Source organism: Physeter macrocephalus, chromosome 5, assembly GCF_002837175.3.
Source record: "Physeter macrocephalus isolate SW-GA chromosome 5, ASM283717v5, whole genome shotgun sequence".
NCBI lineage: Eukaryota > Metazoa > Chordata > Mammalia > Artiodactyla > Physeteridae > Physeter > Physeter macrocephalus.
The window spans coordinates 82178134-82203074 of NC_041218.1; the positions used below are offsets into that span (position 1 = coordinate 82178134).

The 24941-nt window shown below is 36.8% G+C and overlaps 1 protein-coding gene across 1 annotated transcript in view; it reads left to right on the forward strand.

The window, feature by feature from the left end:
* Positions 1-5722: 5722 nt before the first annotated feature.
* Positions 5723-24941, forward strand: part of SEMA3E (semaphorin 3E) — a 272918-nt gene continuing 253699 nt past the window's right edge. The window contains exon 1 of the mRNA XM_007108525.3: positions 5723-6358. Within this exon, the coding sequence (XP_007108587.1) occupies positions 6244-6358 (115 nt within the window). The 5' untranslated portion in view covers positions 5723-6243. The remainder of the gene's footprint in view (positions 6359-24941) is intronic.

The window sequence follows — 24941 nt, forward strand, 5'->3', positions numbered from 1 at the left end:
CTGACCTTGAAAAATTTAGACCACTTCTTGCCAGGAAGACAAAAAATACAGGTGGTCTTAAATTCTAGAATGAGATTAAAGAAGCCAGTGGATGGATGACTCCTTTACTGCAGTTTATGGCATTTATTATTGGTCTCATACTGAGTCCCTCTCTTAAGTGGACTATGAAATTTTTTTTTTCATTTGGGTACATTAGTGGTAATGTTGTTATATTTCCACAAATAAGAGTAACTATTATTATCTGACAGTTTTTCTTAAAATATCTATTTGTTAAAAAATGATTGTACTTTTCAATATGGAATAAAGACTATTAATAGAAAAAACCCTATTTTCTTAGTTCCCTTAGAAATTGGATCTTTAATAATTTTGCCTACTGTATTTAGCTCCAGTGTTGTGCCTGATTACCAAGCTCAGAAGACTCCAGTCAAACCTAACAGCTTACAAGGGCCAGTATCTAGTCAACGAAACAAGTCACTAGAATTTGTGCAATTGGACACTATAGCCTGGAGTGGAATGGACAGAGTATGCACTGCCATCTGACACAACCTGGGATAGAGGGCTTTATCTGGTGAGTTCAATCTCAATCATAGAGGCTGGTTGTCGACTAAAGCACCAACTGCCTCGAAAGGTTTTTATTGTTAAACTGTGTATATTTCCTTACTAACATTTATTAAAGATAAGTTCCTGCTAGTGTAATAATTTGGAAGAGTCATTACGAAGTCTTATCTAAATAATATTCTCCAAGAAGGCAAGTGTAATGATTGGAACACGGGCCCTGGAGTCTGGGTGTAAGAGGGCAGATTTGTTGCTTATCAGTACTTCATCTCAGGCAAGTTACTTAACATCTGTGTCCCAGATTCTTTTTCTGAGTAAATGGCAGTAAAAATGGTTTCTATTGCGTAGGGCTGTTGTCTGGATTAAACTGTATTATATGTGAATGTGCCTTGTACAGTGCCTAGTATAAAGAAAACAACAAATGAACATTTTTGTTAATATTATAGTAATTGTTTTTTTTCTATTAAAATGGAAACAGTTTGAAGTGCACTGCTAGGTGTTGAGGACACTAATCAAGTATTAAGAACAAGTCACCATCAGTGCCACCATTAACTCCCAAATATGTGTTAAAACAGGCATATAAACCAATAAATTACAATGTATTATGGAGGTTTCTCTTACATTTTTTAAGATAACTAATTGGATCGCTGCCTTTTTAAGGAATTCTCTATAGCCTATAAGGAAGAGTATATAGGGGAACCCCTCAGGACCTACAAATTAAAGGATTTCTAGAGTTAATGACACATAATAATTTCATTTTGCCATTAAAAGGGCATGAGAAATCGCACTGTTCTTTGATTAAAGTCAATTAAAGCTGATACCTGGTCAGAATGCTTCTGCTTTTCCTTATTATCAAGGACCTAAAAGAAAATTAGAGAAAACCTAGTGTCAGTCAGAAATAAAGAACTTCAAAATTCTATAAAATGTAAATTTTGCTCAAATTTTGTCTTTTTTTTTTTTACTAATACAAAAACATGGAAAAACAAAAGGCCAATTTATTGAATTATTAGCTATCTAAATGATGACATCAGAATGGCATCAGCCACACCTCTCTCAGGCAAGCGACTCGATTGGCTCCTGGCTGGTACTGATTGATAGGATGCCATTCTCTGAACTACTCTCAATTGCATACAAACCAGGAATAATTTAGTTGTCTCTTTTCCATCATCCTCTTGAATCACTGAATGTGAGAAATAGTGAATCCAGACTTCTGGAATCCTCACAGATCCTGTGCATCACCTGAATGGACTAATCAATAAACACATCAACGGTCTTGGTTGTAAAACCCATCAGCAGTGATGTGGCAGCGGCAGCAGTAGCTGGCAGTATTGGTGGAGCATTTGAGATGCTCTAGATTGCAGGGCTAGCAGGAGTGGGGGAAGGATTAGTGAACCTGAAAGGCCATGACCATTGTAGAGAAAGTTTATCTTTAGTTCTAAAAAGGATCATCGTCATTGCTATTGTGATATGTTGGTTGTTAATAGTTTTAATCATAATGTTCTTGAGATGTAGTACTTATTTGTTCACCTATAAATACTGTTCATGACATCATTTTTGTGTGCAATGTTCAACTGGAAAAGCTAAGGGCATGTCTCATCCCATTCTAAAAGTGACATAGGGAATCATGTTACCTCTTACTTAGCCCTCAACTATCTGCATCTCTCTCTGGCCGAAATAAGTTTTAGTGACAGATAGGAAGGAATACAATATCAGTGACTTACTGATGCTTTATGTTTGTCTAAGAACCTGTTTCCCAAATCACAGTAAGTAAAGTGTGTACAGTTAGTTAAGAGAGACTATGTATGCTGTGGTAATAAATAAACCAAAGAGTTTAACATATGTTTAGTTCCTGCTTATATTAAATTTGCCTGTGGGTCAGGGTAACTTTCCAGGGCAACTGTCCCCAGTGTGGTGATTCATAATCCAAGATGCTTCAGTCTCACAGTTTCACCATTTCAATGTAAGCCCTCCTCCAGGGCTTGAGAGAGACAGAAGAATTGCTTAGGAGTATTTCACTGCCTCAGCCTAGATGTGATACACGTCACTTCTGCTCACATTTATTTGGTCAGAAATTGTCACATGGCTTAACATAACTGCCAAGGGGCTGAGAAGGGTAGGCTCCCATATTTATCTTCTGTCTTCCTGGATAGGAAGAAAAGAAAGAATGGATATTCTCGAGGCCATTAGTAAATACTGTGTCCCACAATATGTGAGATAATTTTAAGTGGTGCAGAGAATAAACTTTTATAATTTTTGCTTGTTTTCAACATGTGTTTGAAAAATGTAAGTAGCACACTATGGCTATGAGGTCATGGCTTCGTTTTATATAAATTTAAACTTTAATTGCAGACACTGTGTTCTTATGATAAAAATGGTAAAAAGTGCCAAACAGATGTCTAATGTTTTAATAACACTGAGCGAAAAGAACCACTGTAAAACTCAAATTTTAGTACGTAAAACTTTAGGTAAACTGGGAGTACAAGGTGGGGCATTAGAATTTGCTCTTTTAGCAAATACCCTATACCCTTCGTGATTCAGCAGCAGATAGTCTTGGACCACATGCTGGGAAGAATTGTTTCAGAGGCCAGTTGCTCTTCTGCTGTTAAAATTGGGGAACTAGGGACAGAACCCACCATGGGGGAGCCTGGAACTCCTGATGAGTACTCAGTTCCCCCTTTTTTTTTCTCACTACTGTGTTGTGACACTAACCACAAAGGGTTAAGGTTTTGGACAGAAACATTTGACCTGGTAGGCAATACCTTCAGAGCTGCCATTTTCCTTCTTACCTGGTTTTCCATGTTTAAGGTTATTCAAACTGGCAGTCTCACTCCTCTCAGATCAAATATAATAAAATCAATAGATATTATTGCTAGTTCCAAAGCTCTTCTATTTACTGAAGCTCCTCGTTCGTTCACTGTTGGTGGTAAGTCAGTTTTGTTATTTAATTTTTTTTTTTTCCATTTCCATGTTTTCTAAGGGATCCTGGAAATCTCTCCCAAGGAGGGTGACTTTGATGTCCTGATTTGTCTGTAATAGTCTTGGTTGTCTGTGATTATTCATAGAAGACTCTTTTACTTTTAAAAAATGTTCTGTTTGGATGATAACTTATATGGTGACCCTGCTCCTGAGAATTCTTCTTGTTTTATTTTATGATGTGATTTGGTCCCAAAGACCCTTCATTCCATTGCTAGTGGTTAGAGCCACATGGGGGTAGCTGAGGCTATGGTTAGTATTTTGAATAGTCATTTTGTGGGGACATCATCTGTATGTTCTGTAGAGACTAGAGAGAAAGGTAGAAGGACATAGAAAGGAGTTAAAGGGAATAAGCAATGACATTGATGACTGACGGATAAACCAAAGCACATTTCTGAGGAACCCAAAGGAGCTCATTATTCTGGCACAGACTTCAAAAGGTCCTAACCTTATCTGAAGGATGACATGTAAACACTGAAGATGAATCTTGGTGTTTAGCTATATGTATGTAACTAGCATTCATAACCTTTATCCCTGCATCAAGATTTCATGGTGTGAATTCTGTACCCTAATGAAATGGTTGTAACGTCTTAACATTGCCTCAGCTCCTAACTAGGGTTAGGACAGGCTCTGCACAATCTTAAGTGGAATTTCAGTTGCATGAGTGTAGCCACATATTTGTAATAAAAATTATATGCATCACATTTACTTTTTCTGGAACCCTACCATTAGATAACACATATAAAAGCTGCTATTTACTTTCTAGTTATTTCAATTCTGGATGAAAGTAAAAGAAGATTCCAAAGGTATATTATAGCACACTTAGAAAAACCTTTAGGTCTGTAGCTCATCAGACTGGCTTTTAAAATATGCAAGCGCCTACAGAGACCACCCCAGGTTAAAAGTATCTAAATACTTCATGGTACTTTACTCTTAAATAATGTTTAGAATTTGCTATCTTTTGTAGACCTTGGAAATCCAATTATTTATAATATCCAGTGACATTTACATTTTGCTAAATATACTCTGCTTTAATAGAACGTATTGTGCTTAGGAAAATGGGTATAGAATGCCTGGCTCTACATTTGCTTATATATGATGCAAAATACCAGGGTAAACTGTGTAATCTTTTTGTTATAAGTACATGATTTAAAAACCATAATTCTCAAGAGGTATCCTTAATCATTACCATGTAAAATGCAGAATGAGAAAAAGTTAGAGTTGAAATCGTTTGTTGACCATTTAACTTTCAGCTATCAAATCAAATATCCATTCATGTTTATTGGTACCTTAAAATAATACCATTCATTTCCATGCCAACAGCCACAGAGTGTTTGGTTTAGTTTTTGAGACTGATTGAAAGTAGATTGTAAAGTTGACCTATTGTGTTAAGCTTATTTACACAAACATAGTGTCTTGGAAAATAAACTCTGAAAGTGCATAGCAGTTGAATCCCAAGGTATTTTACATCCTGAGTTTTCTAATGTCTGCTGAGATCTGTCCCATACAGAATCTCAAGTTTACCATAGTTATCTTATGTAAGAGAAAAATCACCTTAAAAGTTAATTATTCCAAAATTTGAGATGAAATTTATGACTTGCTTATGAAAAAGAACTTGCTTTTAATTGATTTGAAGAATTTGCCTCCGCAAAATAATTTGTTAGTTTTAACATATCTATGAAACAATCACAGATGACAGTTTTTCAGGTTCTTAAAACGCTTTCCTTACAAAAGTTGAAAATAACATTTCTAAGATGTAATCAATGTAAAAAGCCAAAAATGTGGAAAAAAAATACAATTTCAGTGGAAACGCAAAAAAATCAGTTTGGGTACTGGATGGTGACAAATAGATTGTTTAAAATGAATCTGTATTTATTCAAGGGTTAATCTTGATGAGTGAACATTTGAAAGCCCTTCCTGACACTCCATCCTCTCCTGTTACACTTATTCTTAAGTAAGCAGCCTATGATGTAACATTCTCCCTCCTGATTCCCCTTTCCCGTGAAAATGCGAACTTCTCTGCTGTCGCTGAGTGACGCGGGGCCAACAATACTTGGAGGGCGGGTGGGGCGAGGGCACGTGGACCAGAAACACTTCCTAGAAACAGCAAGTACGCGGCTCAACCCTGCCTGAACTTTCCCCAAAAACACAGCTCGCTGACAGAGCGGCATCCCTGCTGGGTGGATCCTGCAACTCCTAGAGGGAATGGCACTTCTTGTTTTTAATTAGCAAGGTGAAAGGTGAATTAAAACTAGCTGTTTGGCGAGTCGGTGTAAGAGGCTGACTTCTGAGAGGCTAGAACGAGCCAGAAGAGAACAGGAGCTCCACGGGGGAAGGCAGTGGGTGTACTGGGGTGGTTGTTTTTTTCTGAATGAACCGCTTGCAGAAGTGACTGAGAAAAAAAAAAAAAAAAAAGACAGTTTCTTCCTGAATCCACCGGCATAGTGACTGAAGAGAGCTCTAGACAGGACATGGCTCTGAAGACTCACTCCTTGGAATGTTCTCTTGCTCCCGGCTTATAAACAACTGTCCTGGGGAAAGGCAGGTTTTACGTATCCAAATACAGCCTGACAAATGGCACTTTGGAACTGTGCTTTCTGATGACAACGCGTTCGGTTTCTGACAAAGCCTCTCTCGCACGCAGCCCCTGGACGGGAGTCCTAAGTAAAACTCACCCCGCCTGAAAGTGAGGCTCGCTGGCGGCAGGCAGGCAGCATGGCATCTGCCGGGTACCTCATCACCTGGCTCCTGTGGGGCTACTTGCTGGAGCTCTGGACAGGAGGTCACACAGCTGACACCCCGCACCCCCGCTTACGCCTGTCACATAAAGGTAGGTCACCTTTTCAGATCCTTTTGTTTAAAAAAAGAACGAGAAAAAAATTAAAGTCATGTATTTAACACTGCTCTTTGGTCTTACCAGACCCTTAACATACACCTGAAAAAAAATGATTGCAACACTGACCGAAGCTTCTAAGTACCTCTAATGAATAGGTCATACTTAACCACAGCTGAAAATAGTGTAAAATCACAGGCTAACTTTAGAGATGTTATTTTTGTCTTGTAAATATTAGGTTTTGTTAAGTTCAGTCACTAGCAGACATAACAGAAGAGGGTAGGAAGCAGGTAGTAAAGAGCCTTGAGGGGTTGAATCCACCAAGTTAGCAAAGGGTATTTAAATACCAATTTATGCATTTTGGGAAGCAAGGATGTCGGGGAAGGACTGCAGAAATAGAGCTGCAGTTGGTTTTCTGTTTTGTGTTGTCCATAATGGGGATGAGAGGAGGAAAAAAGAAAACTCCTGGGAATCAAAATGATTCCTTGCCCATAACAAAGTCATCACCGTGTAATTAAAATGACTAACAACTGTTATAAATTAGCTTTCTAGTTGAATTATTAGAAATTTTTTTAATGTGTGGCAAAAAAATCTGTTAGCAATCCTTGTGAACTGATTTATACTGATTAAAGTGTTAGATACTATTTACTAGCATCTATTCTTTTTAATGTAAATTCATATTGCTTAACTGAAGATCCATCTATCAGAGAGCGCTTAAATATTTTATTCTGCAACTATGTCTTGTAAAGCAGCATTTAGTCATAAATGATTAAAAGGTAGCTTTTGCATCAGGACCAGTAAAAGCCAGTCATGAATAGGTTTGATGACTCTTCCTGTAAACAAACAAACAACAAACAAAACCCACACTCTAAGAAAGTGACTTTGCTGACTTAAAAGTAACTTGGAATAAATTTTCAGGAAAGAAGTATTTATTATCATCAACCATTGAGATAGATAATAGATGGAATAGTGAGACTTACATAAAAAACATTTTTCAATTGTGTACACTTTTAAATTGTCCCCACTGTAGAAGGAAGTCTGTATTTTTAAAATATGAGTGTAATCTTTACCAGAAGGAGAAACAAAAAGGGAGGGCTCAAATTTATGACACAGTTTTTTTTTTAATTGACAATCATCAGTAGATTGGACTATAGAAGTTTCTCATTTTTAGAACAGCTATAATCTATGGGTATTTTATTAGTTTAAATAGATTTCCTATAGTACTCCCCAGTAGATAACATAAATTTAAGAAACACATTGACACTGAATTTGTAAAGTATTAAAAATATAGTGCCTAGAATTAGTATAATTCATTTGATTTGGGAAGATGTATCATGGTATGTATCAAAATACATATTCCTAAGAAGTTAAGATCAAATATATCTAAATGTAAAAATTTCATGTGATGGAATATGGACACATAAGGATGTCAGAAAAAAAAAGATAATAATGGATTATTTTTCTTATGTAGACAAGCGGATAAGCTGCCAGTTTGGGCAAGCTGCCATTCTGCTATGCATGGTATCAACCTTTTATACCTCATTACTAGGATACTTGTTTTTTGATAGCTCAATATCAGTGTTGCCAAAGATACCTCATTTTAATATTTCATTGGAGAGCTTCTCATTTAGTCAGTGTATACCAAAACTCTAATGCATAATGTTGTCATCAGCCTTATCTTCACCACATCTCTCTTAGTCAAAGGAATAACTGTAATTGATTTTATGAGTCCTGTTAAGTGGTGTGGGAGGACCACTGCTAGAAGCTATGGGTACACTAGACAGAAAACTCCCGTAAGATTTCCTTTGGGCTTTTCTTAACCTTTTGATTTAAGGGCACTAGCTGAAAATGTGCAATATTGTGCTCTTATGCAGACAGTATAGAGTTACCTGAAAATAGAATGTTTCCACTTGTGCAGTTTAGTAAGCAAAGTCAGCTAAGAGATCACAGCGGAGATGCAACCTGAAGCAACAAATGCCACCTGCACCGCAGGTGACTCAGTGAAAGAGAAGCACAGGACTGCCTGAGCAGGGATATTCCATCCCTTCGATACAGTATGAACAGCACATTCACCTCTACACTCGAGACTCAATGGACACTTTAGTGGTGTCTGAAAACTGGGCGCAGAATATTTTAGAGTATACTCTTCTGCTATCTTAAATGATATCCAAAATGGTACAATTTTAGTAGTGAGTAAATTAGGTGATTAGTATTATAAATGAGTGCATGGTCCTTAAAAATAAGAGACACTACTTATAAGTAATCTAGCACCTCTGCACTGCTGCCTGACCCCCAGTGGAGAAAGCCAGTAGGTTCCCTGGAGGTAGCCTACTGGATTCATCCAGGGATTCATTTCATAGCAGTGGTCCATGCCATATTGGAGAAGGACAAGCATCTTTCTTATATCTTCCATTATCAAAATGCTGTTGGAGAACACAAACCTCGTGTCATTTCCCAAAGAGGAGGAGAAGGTTTCAGTGTCATATATTTACAAAACTTGAGTTAAATTATATAAAAATATGTTCAGAAAAAAAAATGCCCAGGAATTGCTCTTTTTCTCTCTCCTCCATCCTTCTCTAACTCTGGAAGTGACGTGTGATTAAACACAGCTTGAGAGGAGAAGACCATTAGGACCAAAAGGGAGAAAAGGCAGAGAGGGAGAGAGAAAAGGTAGAAAGTTGGGATCAGATATGGAGCATCTTTGAGCTTACTCCTCACTACTCTCCACCCACAGTGGGATAATATTGAATTCCTCCCTCTTCTTATGGAATATCCACTCCACCCCAATATTAAGCAAATATGCTAACTTAAGGCAAGCCTTGTAGCTAAAAGATGAAATATTTGCTCTTGTTGAGGCAATGCATATCTTTTAATGCATTTTATAGGTACAAGATAAATTGGGTTAACAAATAAAAACATACAGAAATAAAAATGGCAAGATTCTGCCCTGCCCTATAAGAATTTTCAGTCAAGATTTGAGTCCAGATTAACTATATCAGACAAGATGTTAAAATTTATGAACAGTTAAGAATTTATAGCCAACTTTATAGCCAATACCCTAAAGAGGGTAGTTTGGGTATAATTCATACAAATTTATAATATTCTACTACAAGGATTTCTTTGAAAATTAGCTATGCTCCTCATGACAGAAATGAAGGAAAGAGAGAATAGAGGGAGAAGTGTCCTGGTGGATTCAGCCACTTCCCTCCGTTGATGTCTGTTCTCTCCTTATCTTTCACCATCCTGCATTAATGAGGTTACAGGGAAGGCAAAAATAGCCTTCTTGATAATGGACCTCAAAGAAGAAAAAAACAAATGATGAAAGCCCATGTCAAAGAAGGAATCCCAATGCACACGGAAAGACCCAGAAATTCAATCGAGGGAGGCTCCAGATAGGGTAGGTGTTCAAAGGCCCAATGAGGAACTTCACAATTGCAGAAGCCAAGGAGAATGCCTGCTGATAAGCAGAAGATGTTCTCCCAGGATGTTTGATGAAAAGATAGCTAAATAAAGGCATGAATATGGCAGAAGATCATTGCTAAAATATGTTGATATTATAAATGTAGATTTGAGCATTGAACACATATCCATACATATAGAACGTGGGATAGCGAGTGTTAATTAGTCTATCTGTATTTGAATATTGTAACCATTAAATACAGATTTGTCATAGTTCAGAGAGCTCAGATTTGAAGTCAGAGGTCTCTACTCCAGCTCTAATTCTTCCACTTATACTAATGGTAATTATCTGTGCCTCAGTTTCCTTAATTTGAAAATAGGGGTAGTACTGGTATTTTCCCTGTATATCTCACTGGGTTTTTGAGAGGATCAAAATGGAACAATAATACTGTAAAAGCACTTTATAACCTAAAAATTATCTTATTAATGTTTCCTGAAGGCTGATAGAATATGAGAAGGTTAGAAGGAATCATGTCCTAAAGACAAAAACTCTTGGAAATGGCTTGAGTTTGGATATCAGTAAGTCCTAGAATGATGTTAGTATAGATGACAGCAAAACTTGGTCTTAATTTGCATAAAACGTGTGATTTATCCTGATTGCATTCACTCCAAATCCCATTTCCATACCTTTGACCTCTAGTTATAATAATTTAGAAGATAATTACATCATCTGTGCATTTTCCAAGATTCATGGCCAGTATTTTTGCAATAGAAGTGTGCATATATCTGTTTATTACACATACATTTCACCACACATTTTAGAATTTTTTTCAGTTTACATTAAAAAAATTGAGATAGAATTCTAGAAGAGCGCAGTGATAAATAAGTTTTGAATGATCATCCTGGAGGCTGTGGTATTTATTTTCTATCCAGGGCCAATGTTATAAAGGCAGTGACTGAGACAGTTTTTCGTGAACCAGCTCGTAGCTTGGGTTTCTCAGCCAGTAACTAGGTATTATTAATAGTGACATTAGTCACACATCCCTTTGTGGTTAATAAATAAAAACTGGTTTTAAGGCATGATTCATAAAGAAAGTAGTTAGATAGGACCCAGGGGTAAACACAAACCTTACTGCCCAGATCTCCATGAGGGGGAGTCAGTGAGAATTAAGTGCTGGATTTATTAAGAAACAGTTTATATTTAAAAAAAATAAAAAGCCACTGGGTAACATGAAAGGAATTACAATATGTTTTGTGGAGTTTAGTTTACACAGAATATACTTTTTATAGAGCAAGTCTATGTAAGGAGTTTAGATAACGCTATTTTTTGTATTTTTATATCTGCTACATAGAAATATTGCTCTGCATCACAGAAATACATCTGGAGACACAAAAGCTTCTGAATGGTTCTATGAATTATTTGGTTGTTTTTTAAAAAAATAAATTTATTTATTTTATTTTTGGCTGCATTGGGTCTTCATTGCTGCATGCAGGCTTTTCTCTGGTTGCGGCGAGCGGAGGCTTTCTCTAGCTGTGGCGAGCAGGGACTACTCTTCGTTGTGGCGCACAGGCTTCTCATTGTGGCGGCTTCTCTTGTTGGGAGCACGGGCTCAACGTGCCTGGGCTTCAGTAGTTGTGGCACACGGGCTCAGTAGTTGCGGCTTGCGGGCTCTAGAGCGCAGGCTCAGTAGTTGTGGCGCATGGGCTTAGTTGCTCTGTGGCATGTGGGATCTTCCCGGACCAGGGCTCGAACCCGTGTCTCCTGCATTGGCGGGCGGATTCTTAACCACTGCACCACCAGGGAAGCCTGAATTATTTGGTTCTTATCTGTATGTTGAGTATGACAGTGAGAACACAGTTATCTTTAGTATAGAAATAGGGTGAGGCAAGGTCAGAGTTAGGAAAAGAAATAAATGACCTGGGCCAATTTTGGACCAAAAAATAATTTAGTCACATAAAATCATTTCTTAAAAGTTTTGTGAGGACTGTGTTCTATCCATAATGTAGAACCAGTACTTGTTCTTGACTAAAAAAATACACGCAACAGTCATGTTGTCACAATGGAATATTCTTGTAAAAATTTATGTTGCTGTATTATTTTGCTTTCCATGTCAGATTTGTCATTTAACGAGGGTATTTCATAGAGACCGCCTATCTTTCTGTCTGGTATGAGATCACTTGGTGGCCCCAGTTCTACGACCACATAATAAAGCACCAAACGTCAAATTGGTCATTGCTGGTGAAAATTATTGTTAACAATTTGCTAAGTCAGTTTTCTTTCATCAAAGATATCTACTGGAATCATCCTGGGGAGTTCTGAGTGGGAGAGCATGCAAAGATTTACTCCTTTATCTTGTGTCTAAGACTCTTCTGTGGTTTAGTAGAGGAATTTAGTCTGCAGGAATCCAGAAATGGCACTTTGCATGCATGCATGCCCCTTCATACATAGCCACCGCGGTATTTAAGTGTTCTGGTAAGTTCAGTCTCAGAGAATTTAAAAGAAAACAAAACTGAAATTATACCGCTTACAACATTTTCCCAAAAGGTGCAAAGTAAAGATTTCAGTTATTCTCTTTGTTTCAATAGACAGGGCCAGTTGCTGTTAGTAGTCTTTAGTACAACATCTGACACTTTGGAATATTATATGCATTATACAAAGGATGATGATTATTTTAATAAAGAATTTTTTCACGGTATGGTTTTAAATAACATTTGAAGCGTAAGGGAAACTATCAATATCATCAGTTATTTCCTGGGCTTAAGCAAGCATTATTCTTTGTACTCATGATAAGGATGATAATGACAAGACTAGATATTTTATCAGCTGGATTTTCTGAACTGTGAAGGAAAAGGATATGTTAATACCTCATTTGAACCAAGTGTTACAATCTCTGATGTTGGAGAACATTTTCTATCAAAGAATGTGATGATTTCAAGAACAGAAATGTCTGTGGAATTGATAACTTGATTTCCTCTTGCCCTGGTGGTGGCCAAAGCAATTGATCACTCAAGAAGTTTTTAGCCTGCCTTGGGTCTAATACCTAGTTCAGGATATTCCCACCATAAGGCCCCATTGTCCTGGTAACCTTGACTCTATAACGTAGTGTGGAAAAGGAAAAGAGAAATTCATGACTTGCCTGATTTCTGGGGCTTAGAAACATATTTCTACTTCTGTCTTTAGTCATCACTACTTTCTGCTCAAGGACTTAGCTCATAGCCTTGGCACAGTACATGTGGAAAAGTAGTTTAGGCCCAAGTTTTACAAAACACTCTCACATTCTAATATCAATAGCCTAAAAGCTCTAGACTTTGGTTGAGGCCTACCTAATCTGAATGTTGCTTCCGGCTGTACGACATGAGCAAGTTACTTATTTTCTGAGTATGAATTTCTCATCTTTAAAATGGGGTAATATATAACTTGCAACACCCTGAAAGAATTACATGAGATAATGCGAATTAGTGTGGTAAATACTTTAGCCTTAGGAAGCTTTTCATAATTTACTCAATGAATCAGAAGAGGTTCAGGGAGAATTAGCCTACTCTGGTTCCCTTTTTTATTCTAAAAACAATCATGAGTTAATTATTAACTTGACAACTTAAAATAAGGGCAAATCTTTAGTCATCAGTTTTTTACTTGAAAGCAAAGGTTTTTTTAAAAAATGAAATCCAGCTCTTATTGGAGTAGATGACTAGAAGTAACTAGGGATATTGGTATCTCTCATGCTTGTAAGTTACTGTGAGATTATTTTGTTGATAATTTAAGGAAAGTTGGAACTTTATCTGATGGCACCTTGGAGACAAGAGACCAAAGCCATAAAATAAACAAAAGTTACTAACAAAGGTAATTGTAGGCCTGGCTTTGTAAGGCACAATAGAACAGATATTACTAAGACCAGATCACACTGTCAAAAGTTAAACCAAACAGTGTCCTGTAAGCAATCAGCCCAACATGCATTGTTTGCTTTGAAAGAAAGCTTTCCATTCTGTCTTCCCCTGGACCCACACACAGGTAAGGTATCTGCTGCAGAGCATGATTCCTTACCCTTAGTAGGTGTTCAATCAATGCTCATTGACTGAGTATATGAATAAAACAGAATGATTTAGAGCAGTGTTTTTTACAGAAATGTCTGTTTCCAGGGGTGGGGTGAGGAGTACCAAGGAAACTAAGGAATCATGAACAACTATTTATGGCTCTTTGGTAAAACATACATGAAGAGGAAGGCTGGGGCTTTCTCTGCCTATTCACCTTCCTTCCCCTCAGCGTTGAATTGTGTGAAGCAGCTGGGGTCTCCAGACACCCTCCTGACAGGTCAGCCATATTCTCTCATCTATAATCAGTCTTCTTTTGAAAAAACAAAAAACAAAAAAAACCTAATTGTTGATGCTCTCGTCATTCCTGGATGATCACCACAACACCTTCCTTTTCTTCTCTTCTCACTTCTTTCTTTAACTTCTCCTCCGTGTTGTGTCACCACCACCCCACCTCTTTTTGTCTCCACCTTGCTTCTTTCCAAAGAGATATTTTGATTTCTTCCCTACCTTAAGCCAAAAGTGAAATTAAAACATTTTAAGTGAGTGCTGTCTATTTATTGGTCCTCAGTTTACCTGAGTGTTTCTTTTGTTGTCTCATTCAATGACTAGAAGACATGACTTTTGAATTTAAAAGGAGTTTAACTGCGTTCATTAGGCGTTCAAAATTTGTTGAAATTCATGACTTAGGAAATAATGAAATATTAAATAAATAGCTTACTAGCCACTTGGACAACTTGTCCTGTTTGTCTAGCCTGTGTTTCCAGTGGGAGGTTGATGTTCCCAGCACCATGGCACTGTGGGGACTGGGAGGGGAGAATTAGGGTCCTGAGCAGGACAGAGCAGGGCCTGCCAGCCTGTCCCCTTTGTGGCTAAACTTGAGTTAAGTGTAAGACTATTATTTATATAAACCTATCTATTTCCACGTAGTTTTGCTTTGTTTTCTCTGAGTTATGATTTTTAACTCATCGAAACCAGAATAGACAGTGGGTTTTGTTTACAGGATAGAGCAGAAGAGTAACATCTCTCAGGATACGTCTCAGTGGTGATTTTAGGTGGCTGGACTAACTCCAGAACCAGAAAAGAGCAACAACAATGAAAATGGGAGTAAAAAAGGGAGAAAATAAGGTCAGCTGGGGACAGTGACCTTTTCCCTCCTGACCAGTTTCCTCTCAGGAAATGATGGGAACCGAGGAGAGCTTTAAATTCAAAGCTCGAGATACACTGTGGAACTAAAGCTGAAGAGGAAATGTGCTGACAGCCTTGCATATAGCTGTTCACTCCTGCTGATTACTTTTTTCCTAATCCTGAGTCAAAAATGTATTATGGTCCATGTGATTTCGGAGATCGTTTCCAATTCTAGAAGTGTAGGACTCTTTTCTTCTCCTCACCAGACCTCCCAGTGTGTCTAGTTTCTCCAGAACACTTTGAACATTTTATTAAGAGACAGCATGTTCTAGTGGAAAGAGTATGTATGGATTCACAGTTTAAAAATCCTAGATTTGAATCTACAGCTTATCCTATTTGATGTCTATTATTTTTGCTAAATCATTGAACTTCTGAGGCTTACTTTCCTCATAAGTTCACTGAGACTAATTTCTATCTCGTGATTGTTGTAGAAAATTGAAATGCACTGTGGAGATGTAGGCTATTGTATAATAATGGCTTATAATATTCTCTAAGTTATGTACTTGTCTTTAACTATATTTTAGGATCCTTGAGGGCAAGGAGTAGTTTTTTGGTGAGACCCTTGTGGACAGAATAAAATGACTTAATCAGATCATTCCTAAAGGCTGGGTGTTTAGTATCTACTGAAAGAAAACTTTTTCTTGTTGTTTTTTGCTTCCATGTTATGGTCAAAATGACAAAATAAAGGCTTATTTCTTTAAGAGGTAGAGCTGATGCTGAATAATTAACCTAAGAGAGCCTTAGATGAATTTCACTGCAGAGGAGATGATGCTACTTGTGATTTTCTTCTGCTCTTCTTCCAGAGTAGGGGCAGAGAGGAGACTGAGCTGGGATTAAACCAGTGCTGTACAAAGTGTCCCGGACTGGCAGCATCAGCGTCCCCTGTGAGCTACTGAATTAGGCTTACTGAGTCAATAATTCTGGGGCTCAGGAATCTGTGTGGTTTTTTTTTTGTTTTTTTTTGTTTTTTTCGGTACGCGGGCCTCTCACTGTCGTGGCCTCTCCCGTTGCGGAGCACAGGCTCCGGACGCGCAGGCTCAGCGGCCATGGCTCACGGGCCCAGCCGCTCCGCGGCATGTGGGATCTTGCCGGACCGGGGCACGAACCCGCGTCCCCTGCATCGGCAGGCGGACTCTCAACCACTGCGCCACCAGGGAAGCCCAGGAATCTGTGTTTTCACAAGCCCTGCAGGGAATTCTCAATGCACATTCGAGCATCAGAAACACTGGGCTAAGTGGGATGATGCTACAAAGGAGCATTTCATAGTTTCATAGTAACGTTTTCATTGTATTCCCCCCTTCAGATCCATTACCCAGGCTAAGGCGTCATTTATTTAAATTTCCAAATTACAGCCTTGGTCTTCATACATATATTTAAATTCATAAATATCTAACTATTATACCATTCCCTACCTATTATTTTTTCTATTAGATAAGATATATATAGTATGTATAGTTATTGATAATAATTTAACATATAAATTAAATTTGTTTTTAATGATTATTCGTGGTGTAAATTGTGACACATGGTGCTATCATTGAGTTCAGATAAGAAAACATTTAATGTTGATGGATTGTGGAAAAGCATTTTGTAAGATTCCGGGTGTCCTTTGTCTCTCCATGGGTAGTTGTCTTGGACTAATGAAGTTAGGTGCACTTCATTCCTCAGCTACACATCCTAACCTTTCCCTTAAGGGATACAGAAGTTTCTATATCTTTTTAATATTTATTCATTCAGTCATTCACTTATTCCATGACTATTTGTTGACCTTCTTCAATGTATTAGATACTGAGCATCATGCTAGGAATTTTAGAATAAAAAACACAGTTTTCTAAGTGAAATGTGGTATCCTGGGTGGTATCCTGGAACAGCACAAGAATATTAGGTAAAAACTAAGGAAATCTGAACAAAGTATGGGTTTTAGTTAATATTAATGTATCAATATTGGTTCATTAACTGTGACAAATGTACCACACTAATGTAAACTATTAATAATCGAGGAAACTGGGCTTGGGTATATGGAAACTTTCTATACTAGCTTCACAACTTTTCTGTAAATCTAAAACTATTCTAAAATAAGTTTATTAAAATACACACACACACACAGTGCCTCTACCCAAACCTTTTCTCCAAGAAGCTTAAGGTCTAGTTGTAAAAAGAGACAAGTCATGATAAAGCAGGATGTTTTTTATACATACTAGAGGTTAGAACAAAGTGCTGTGGAAACATAGAGTTGGGAATGAAAAAAGCAGAGCTCAGCCTTGGAGATGAACAGGAGGAGACTGGGTAAGAAGCAATAAGCAAAGTGTCTATGTGTCTTAGGCTGTCTTGCCGCCATGCCTGCCATCCTTCCACTGCCATCCCCTCTGCATATAATGCACTGTATCCTCCTAGAAATACCGTTAGCCTTGAATATCTAATTAACTGAACTCCATTGTATTCATAGCTTTACTACTGATAGAATCATGAATGTTCTTTACTCATGTTGTTGGCCTCATTTCTATATGACTTTAAGGAATTGTCATTTTCTTTGTATGACTAATATATGATTAATGCACATTCATGAGTAGGTTTTGAAAGTTTCGAAGGCAAGTATATTGCATTTTATTGTTTGAATCCTTAGAATCTAACCAATTTAAGGTACTTAATAAATTTATCTTACCTATTTCACTTAATGGAAAGAATTTCATTATGTCTATTCACATTAGTATTACCAATCTTAATTCTTTTGTCTGATGCCACAAATAACTAGATTCCTAAAAATGATGACAGAAAATGAGCTGTTGGAGCTTGGGGGAGCATTCAGAAATCAGGAAAAAGGATGGGAATACTTCTCTTCTGCCCTTGCTCCAAAATGTTAGGCCCTAGTTTGGCTTCAGGTTTTGTTACAAAAGCTATGAAGAGAAATCCAGAACGGCTTTAAAATTTTTCAGAAAATATCCATATTTTATTGAAAGATAGTGTGAAGCTTTTGCAGAGAGTGGTTTGAGTTCATCTGGGCCATTACATGATCAATGTCCCCTTTCAATCACCTTTTCTTCCCCTTTGCCCCTGCTGTGATCTTCCAATGTCCAATGTAGCATTTCATTCATGTCTAGAGTGATGAACGATGAAGAGAGACAACTAATGCATGAAGTCAGTGACAAAGCAGAAAGCAAAGGGAGGGCTTTGAAAACGTAGCAACTTATCCTACACCTTTGTTTTTAAGGAATGCCCTAAATGACCAAAAGCAAGAATGCTTTTTGTTTTTATCAGTTTATCCCTGTGAGAAGGTTGTTTTATGAATAATTTGACTATGCTGCCTTTTTGCTTTGTGAATTTATCATTTAAAAGCATAGCTGTAAGTAATGATATTGTGAGAAGAATAAGCAATAGTTACCAGTTTTATAATTATGGTTAGTTTATGTAAGGTATTTTCCAAACCAAGTTAATTGGGAAAGAACCAATGAAAAATTTACCTAAGATTTTATTATGTATAAGCCTTATAAAAATTGATAATATATTTTGAAACGTTGTATCCTTGAGTTTTTTTGTTTTTGTTTTTAGCACCGTATGAATCCATCAGATACAATACACCTAACATAAAAGAGGAAATTAATGGACATAAACAGAAATGTTATAAGTTAATTCAGGAGAAAGCACACATTTGTCACTGCCCCTTACTACTCTAAGGAGAAAATAAATATGGAAATGGGAGGTGCTTGATTCTTTTATTTTTAGAAACTAAATCCAGTTGTCAAAATAAATGTGTAGAAAATAAGATCATTTTGATTGTTTTGAGCAAGGCAAAAATGTATGTTTTGTAAAGAAAACATTAGGAAAAGTAATGGAAAATAAAAATTGAAATAGCTCTATCATTATTGATGAAACTGATATAGCTAATTTTTCCTTATCAAAAGCAAGGTAAAAAAAAAGGAAATGCAAAAGAAATTTCAACTTTGACATTATCACAATGCATAAATGCTACACATATTTCAGGTCAGATGAATGTCATCTGACGGATACTTTACAGTTGCTTAGAATGTGTACTAGAATGTTGAGCTTGCTGGCAGTTTAAGGGTCTGCATAAACTTGAGTTAACCATATGGTGTATTCTTAGAATAGTCATACCGCCCCATGTTTAAAATTTAAATTAAAAAGAAAAAAATATTTTTTTCAAAGTCAAATGTTAGAATTTTAGTTGTTGGCATGTTCAACTACCCGTATAATTGCACCTTCCCATTAATAAAGGAACACAGAATACTCCCTTTTTGTTCATCCAGAATGAAGGAAAAGAAAAGATAGGACTTTGAAATACTGAAATGGATATTATGAGCCACCCAAAAATATCATTTTATTACTATATTGTACCAGTTATGGGAAGTTAATATGTTTAAACTTCAACACCTTAATATATTTTGGCTTCCTAGTAATTCCCCAACGCAAAATTCCCTTGCAATAATATTTAGATAACCATAGAAAGAAGAAAAATATTACAGTTAAGTCAATTATACTTATAATTAAAAGACTGTAATTGTATCTTTGTCGTTATAATTCTCAGAAATAAGACAAAAGTTATGTACTGGGCACTGCTTTTGACAGATTTTTTTGCCAAATGTTTTTTACTTGCTCCAAAATGTGTATTCCCAAACTGAAGCCTGACATATTTTAGGATTGTAGAAGAGTTTTTCATATCTGGAGGAAAAATTGGAAGTCTCTAAGGCTTCAATAAAATTGAACAAGAATAAAAATGAAAAATACAATTAGAAAATTGATACTAATGAGACAGTCTACATGCAAATCAAGCAGTAACACTCAGAAACACATTAGATGCCTATTATAATATGGGTCTCAGGAGATGCAAAATAAATAGAATACTAGGATTTTATTATATGCAGTTATGCTTTGGAATATATGATTATGTTTACTATGCATTTACATTTCTATATTAGTGAACTATGTGACAGCAATTTTTTTTTAGATTGGAAATGACATTTGTCCTTTTTAGTCTGCTTATTTATACCCACTGTGTAGTTAGAACAGACATTGATATTGCTTAATTTTTGAATGTCCAGAATACTGGGAATATGAGAAAATATATACAAAATTTGTCATTGGTAAGTTTTGCTCTTGATGGAATGAAACTCTGGCCAGCAAAAGCAGTACTCTAGGGAGCCCTCTCCCCGTGAAAGGTTTGTGCAATACTGTAATTTGGTTGCTGACAGCACTGCTGCATTTCACCTCTGAGGCTCCCCCAGCTAGGCTCCAAGTTTCCATTCACACTGCTAGCCACTGAAATTTCCCTTTGTCTTCACTGAAGATTTTTTTCCTCTTAACAAATAGGCCCAGCTGCTACTGCAGCGGGTTGCCCACACTCCCCCATACCGCTCTTGCTGAGGATGGCAGCCAGAGTAAAGAATAACAGCTGGGATTGGCTTACTTTGGCATCTAAATAATTTTGGGTGGGTCCATTCCTAACTTTATTATTTCATTTAATTTGCCAACCTTTCCTTCTGAACTTTTAAAAAATTGGCCAATGATGTTTTTCCAAAATGTTTTCCTCATCTGGATGTGACTCTTTTATACCTGGCTGCTGAAAATGATTCATTTTGCACATTGTTATTTTTTCCACTTTAAGCACCATTCAAAAAACAAATGCAGCAGAAACTGATTTATTCACGTGATCTTGGAAAAGTTACTTAACTTTTTCTGACTGGAAGAGGTGGATGAGAAGTAGCACCTATGTCATTGATTGTCTTTGATAAGGATTAAATGAATGAACCTTTGAACGCATGTAGAACAGTGATAGAAAGGCAAAGAAAGAGAGGGAAAGAGAGCAGAAGAGAGCACGTGAAAGCAAGAGTGGAGCAAGAGGGAGGGGAGTGAGAAAATGAGGGAAGGAAAGGAGGAAGGAAAAGGGAGGGAGGGAGGGAGAGAGGAATCATTGCTGGAACGCAGAAAAACCAATAACTCTACTTACTCAGTTAAGACATGTATTTAGCACTTAGCATTTTATATATCTTATTCCATGTTCCTTCCCCCCAAAGTCAATAATTAGAAAAAGACTGGAGTTTAGGAAAGCTTGTGGAATTTTACCCAAATCAGAGAATTTTACTGAAGGTTGGAATTTTAGTGACTTAATTGTATCTGTGGCATCCAGACAGGTGGTCAGACATGTTTTTTCATTTGAATTTGTACATTCTCATGGAAAGGGAAATTACTGCCTGATAAGAAGGTCTGTTCCATTTTTGACCGTTCTGATGAGAAAGTGTTCACATACCTAATCGCAAATCTGACTTCCGGTGTCTCCCACGTTTTAGCCTTGGTTCTTTCCTCTAATGCCATAAGGTCATAAGTCATAACAGACCTCTAAATGTTTAAAGATAGTTATCATGCCCTTTGGTCATGGGTGAATATTCCTCATGCCATGATTGTCCTGACTGATATCAGCATTCTGATCAGGCTCCCCTTTTTAATTTCCCCCTTAAAATCGAGCCCCATAATCAACACTCAAGAGGTCCCTGACTTGTTCGCAGAATTGTGGTGCTGCTAACTGGTGACTTTATTTATTAAAGCCACCTGAGTTGACAGCAGCTTATTGGACAAATATGCCAGCCTTTTGGTTTATGTTGAAACGACTGTCAGTTTTTCCAGGGATTTTTCACATAGACTCTAAGCCAGCTCTTTCCTTTATTTCACACGTGTGGTTTATTTGTTGAAGTTAAGGAAAACTCTCTCCTACTCTCTCCAGTGTAGAATGTGGATCAGAAGCAGAGTAACAGCATGTGGTGCCCTGGACAAGGACGTGAGCTCTGGAGAGACACATTCCTAATTTCAGACTATTTCTGCTGTTGTGTGTTCTCACTTAATTTTCTTAACATCCGTGTCCACATTTATTGTCTTTAGGAAACTAGCTAGTTAGGAAAGATGAAACTTGCATTCGTTGTAGAAATTCTTTTAAAGTATTTAAAAAATTTAAAATACACATTTAATGGGCTCGTTCTAAAATGTCAGTATTTGGAAGAAGTCTAATGCACATAAAAGACAATTTTTAAATTAGAATATATAAAATGTATGCTTTTGGCTTTCAAGGATGGTGTAGACCAATAAATGTAACTGCTGATTTTCTTTATAAATATAAAATAATTTGTCTAATTATAGTAAATGAAAGGTTCATTTGAAATTCTTTAATATGAAAAAATAAAACAGTCTTTCTTCACTGCTAAAATAAACAGGAGACTTTTAAATGTCTTAACAATTTTTATTTAAAAAGAATCTGGAATGGTCACCACAACAGAATGGCAGAATTAAAATACCATCATAGCTGTGATTGCTTAATTTTGTAACTTTAATTTGCTGTCATTTTGTAGATTTGCCAGTCTCTCTGGGTATTTGTAGAATGTCCTGTGATTTGAAAAACGAGGCATGTGATTTTTCAGAATAATTTTTTTCATTAACTCCTTGTAAGTCAAATGGTAAGCTCTAGAAAAATAATTCTGCAGAAGACTTTATATGTTAAAAAATAAGCATCATTAAAATTAAATTTTAAAAAACCTGTATGTGTATATATATATATATTTTTAACCAAACTTACTTGTTCTGTTCTTGTTATAGGATTAACTTTATCAAATGCCCTTTTCCTATATCACTGTATTAGTTTATGACCTGTTTACACTTTTTTGTAATTTTGAATGTAGAGGAAGAATGACTCTAAGAATAGCGTTGAGTCAGGTGGTCACCGAGTTCAAAGAACACTATATATTCAATCAATTTATATGCCTGGTCCCTCTAATGTTTTTATGGTCCATCTGCTTTATTACAGTAGCCTCCTGACTGATATCTTATTGTCAATCCAATCTACTCTTCATACTACAAGTAGAGTGATCATTAAAAATGCAAATCTTACTCATTTCAACTCCCCCCAGTAAATCTTTAATGGAAGAATAGACGTGGATTTTTAGAGAAAACACACTCCTCTTGGCATGGTACACTAGGCTTTTTGCGATGTGAACCCTGTTTACTTTTCCCCTTCTTTTTGCTTTGCATCTTTTCTGAGTTCCAATATTCAGTGATACTGAACTCCATGATTTTCTGGACACCTGTCAAGCTTTTTCTTGCTCTGGACCTTTGTATATTGCTTCTTCCTAGAATGCCTTTTCCTTTTGTCTCCATTCTCCCTTCCTGTGCTGCTTACTCTTAATGTCTCCTCATTTTTAGGACTCGATTTAGACATGGTAGGCTTTTCCAGTCATCTAACTTCCACAGTACTCCATGCATACTTTACAACAATTATTTACTGTGTTCCAATTGTCTGTTAATCTATTAAGTTCACTAGGATGAACTCGTTAGGAATAGGGACAATATTTTATTCATCACTATGTCACAAACACATATCACAGTATCTAGAAAACAGTAAGAACTTATTAAATATATGGATGAATGTGTTCTGTTATGGTCAACCTGTCTTTTCTGGGTGCTTGTTCTACCCAAGAAACATGGGGGAAAAGCTAAACTTCAATGGCACAAAGGAATCTTTCTCTACCCTAGGAGGGCCATAAATAGCCTGTTCCCAGATAACTTCAAATTTATTCACAAATATGGTATCCATAAACTTAATCAATTTTAGGTTGGTGTTATTTTTTTCTTGTTGTGGAAGAATACTTTTTAGGGGCTACTCTACTATGTATGAATTCCAGATCATCCTCTTTGTTGGATAAGATCTACTACATGAAGCGACCTTTTAAAAAACCCATCAAGGGCTTCCCTGGTGGCGCAGTGGTGGGGAGTCCGCCTGCCGATGCGGGGGACACGGATTCGTGCCCCGGTCCGGGAGGATCGCACATGCCGCGGAGCGGCTGGGCCCGTGAGCCATGGCCGCTGAGCTTGCGCGTCCGGAGCCTGTGCTCCGCAACGGGAGGGGCCGCGGCAGGGGGAGGCCCGCGTACCGCAAAAAAAAAAAAAAAACAAAAAAAACCATCAAACAGTGATTTATAATTTCCTCTTTCATAAAATCACTTAGTTACCAATGTATCCAAATTTTAAACTCTGGTAAAGGAAATGGAAGCTCTTTATATTGTATGACACAGTTATGGAAAAATATTTGCTGCGGTTAGTATCATCCCTTTATGGTTAACCTCCTAAGGGCATTTATTGGCCCTCATATATGAAATGGAAATTGGTCATTCTCAAAGGAGGATTATATATATTTGATAAATATCACTGCAAAGTGAAGATTATATAGGAACATAAAACAAAAAATATAAAAATATTTTAATGATGAAAAGGAATTTATTGGCTGTAAAATATTTTAAATTATGCTAAAATATATTTTACACTTTGTATTTCCTATTTAAAATATTCTTAACATATATTTTGGAATTTTAACCAAAATAATGTTTAAGATGAAGAATGTAAAGAGTGTGAATTGGAATTTTTGAAGAATGTTTCTTGACAGAGGTGGGATCTCAGATCTCATCTGGGCCTTGAAGGACAGGTAGGACTTCAGGAAACAACGAATGAGGAGGAGGACATTTCAGGCTGATGCAAAGGCAAAAGTGATGTGGAAGTTGTGGCTTTTCAGGAGAAAGCTCGACTTTTGAAAAAGAACAGGGAATACCACTGAGTAAGTAGACTGGTGCCATTTTACCAGATACTTTCTTTCTTTCTGTTAGAAGATATGGAAGTGTGACAAATTGTGGTTTTTATAAAATAAAAATCCAAATATAGTTTCTTTTCCTATTCTGGCAAAATGTCCCATCTTAGAACTAGTTATGTCCAACATGTGATGTATGGTGTTTCTATTTGATCTAGAATGTGCTTGTACAAAAATTAGGAAATGCAAAAACAGATGTTTTCTTATGTAAAAGAGGTCATAACATGAACGACAATTGCCCTTGCTACTTACATCGAGTTTTGTAATAATCCAGAAATGTCTATATTGTGTGTCACAATTGCTGCCGTAGTTGGAAATGTTTTTGCAGTATGT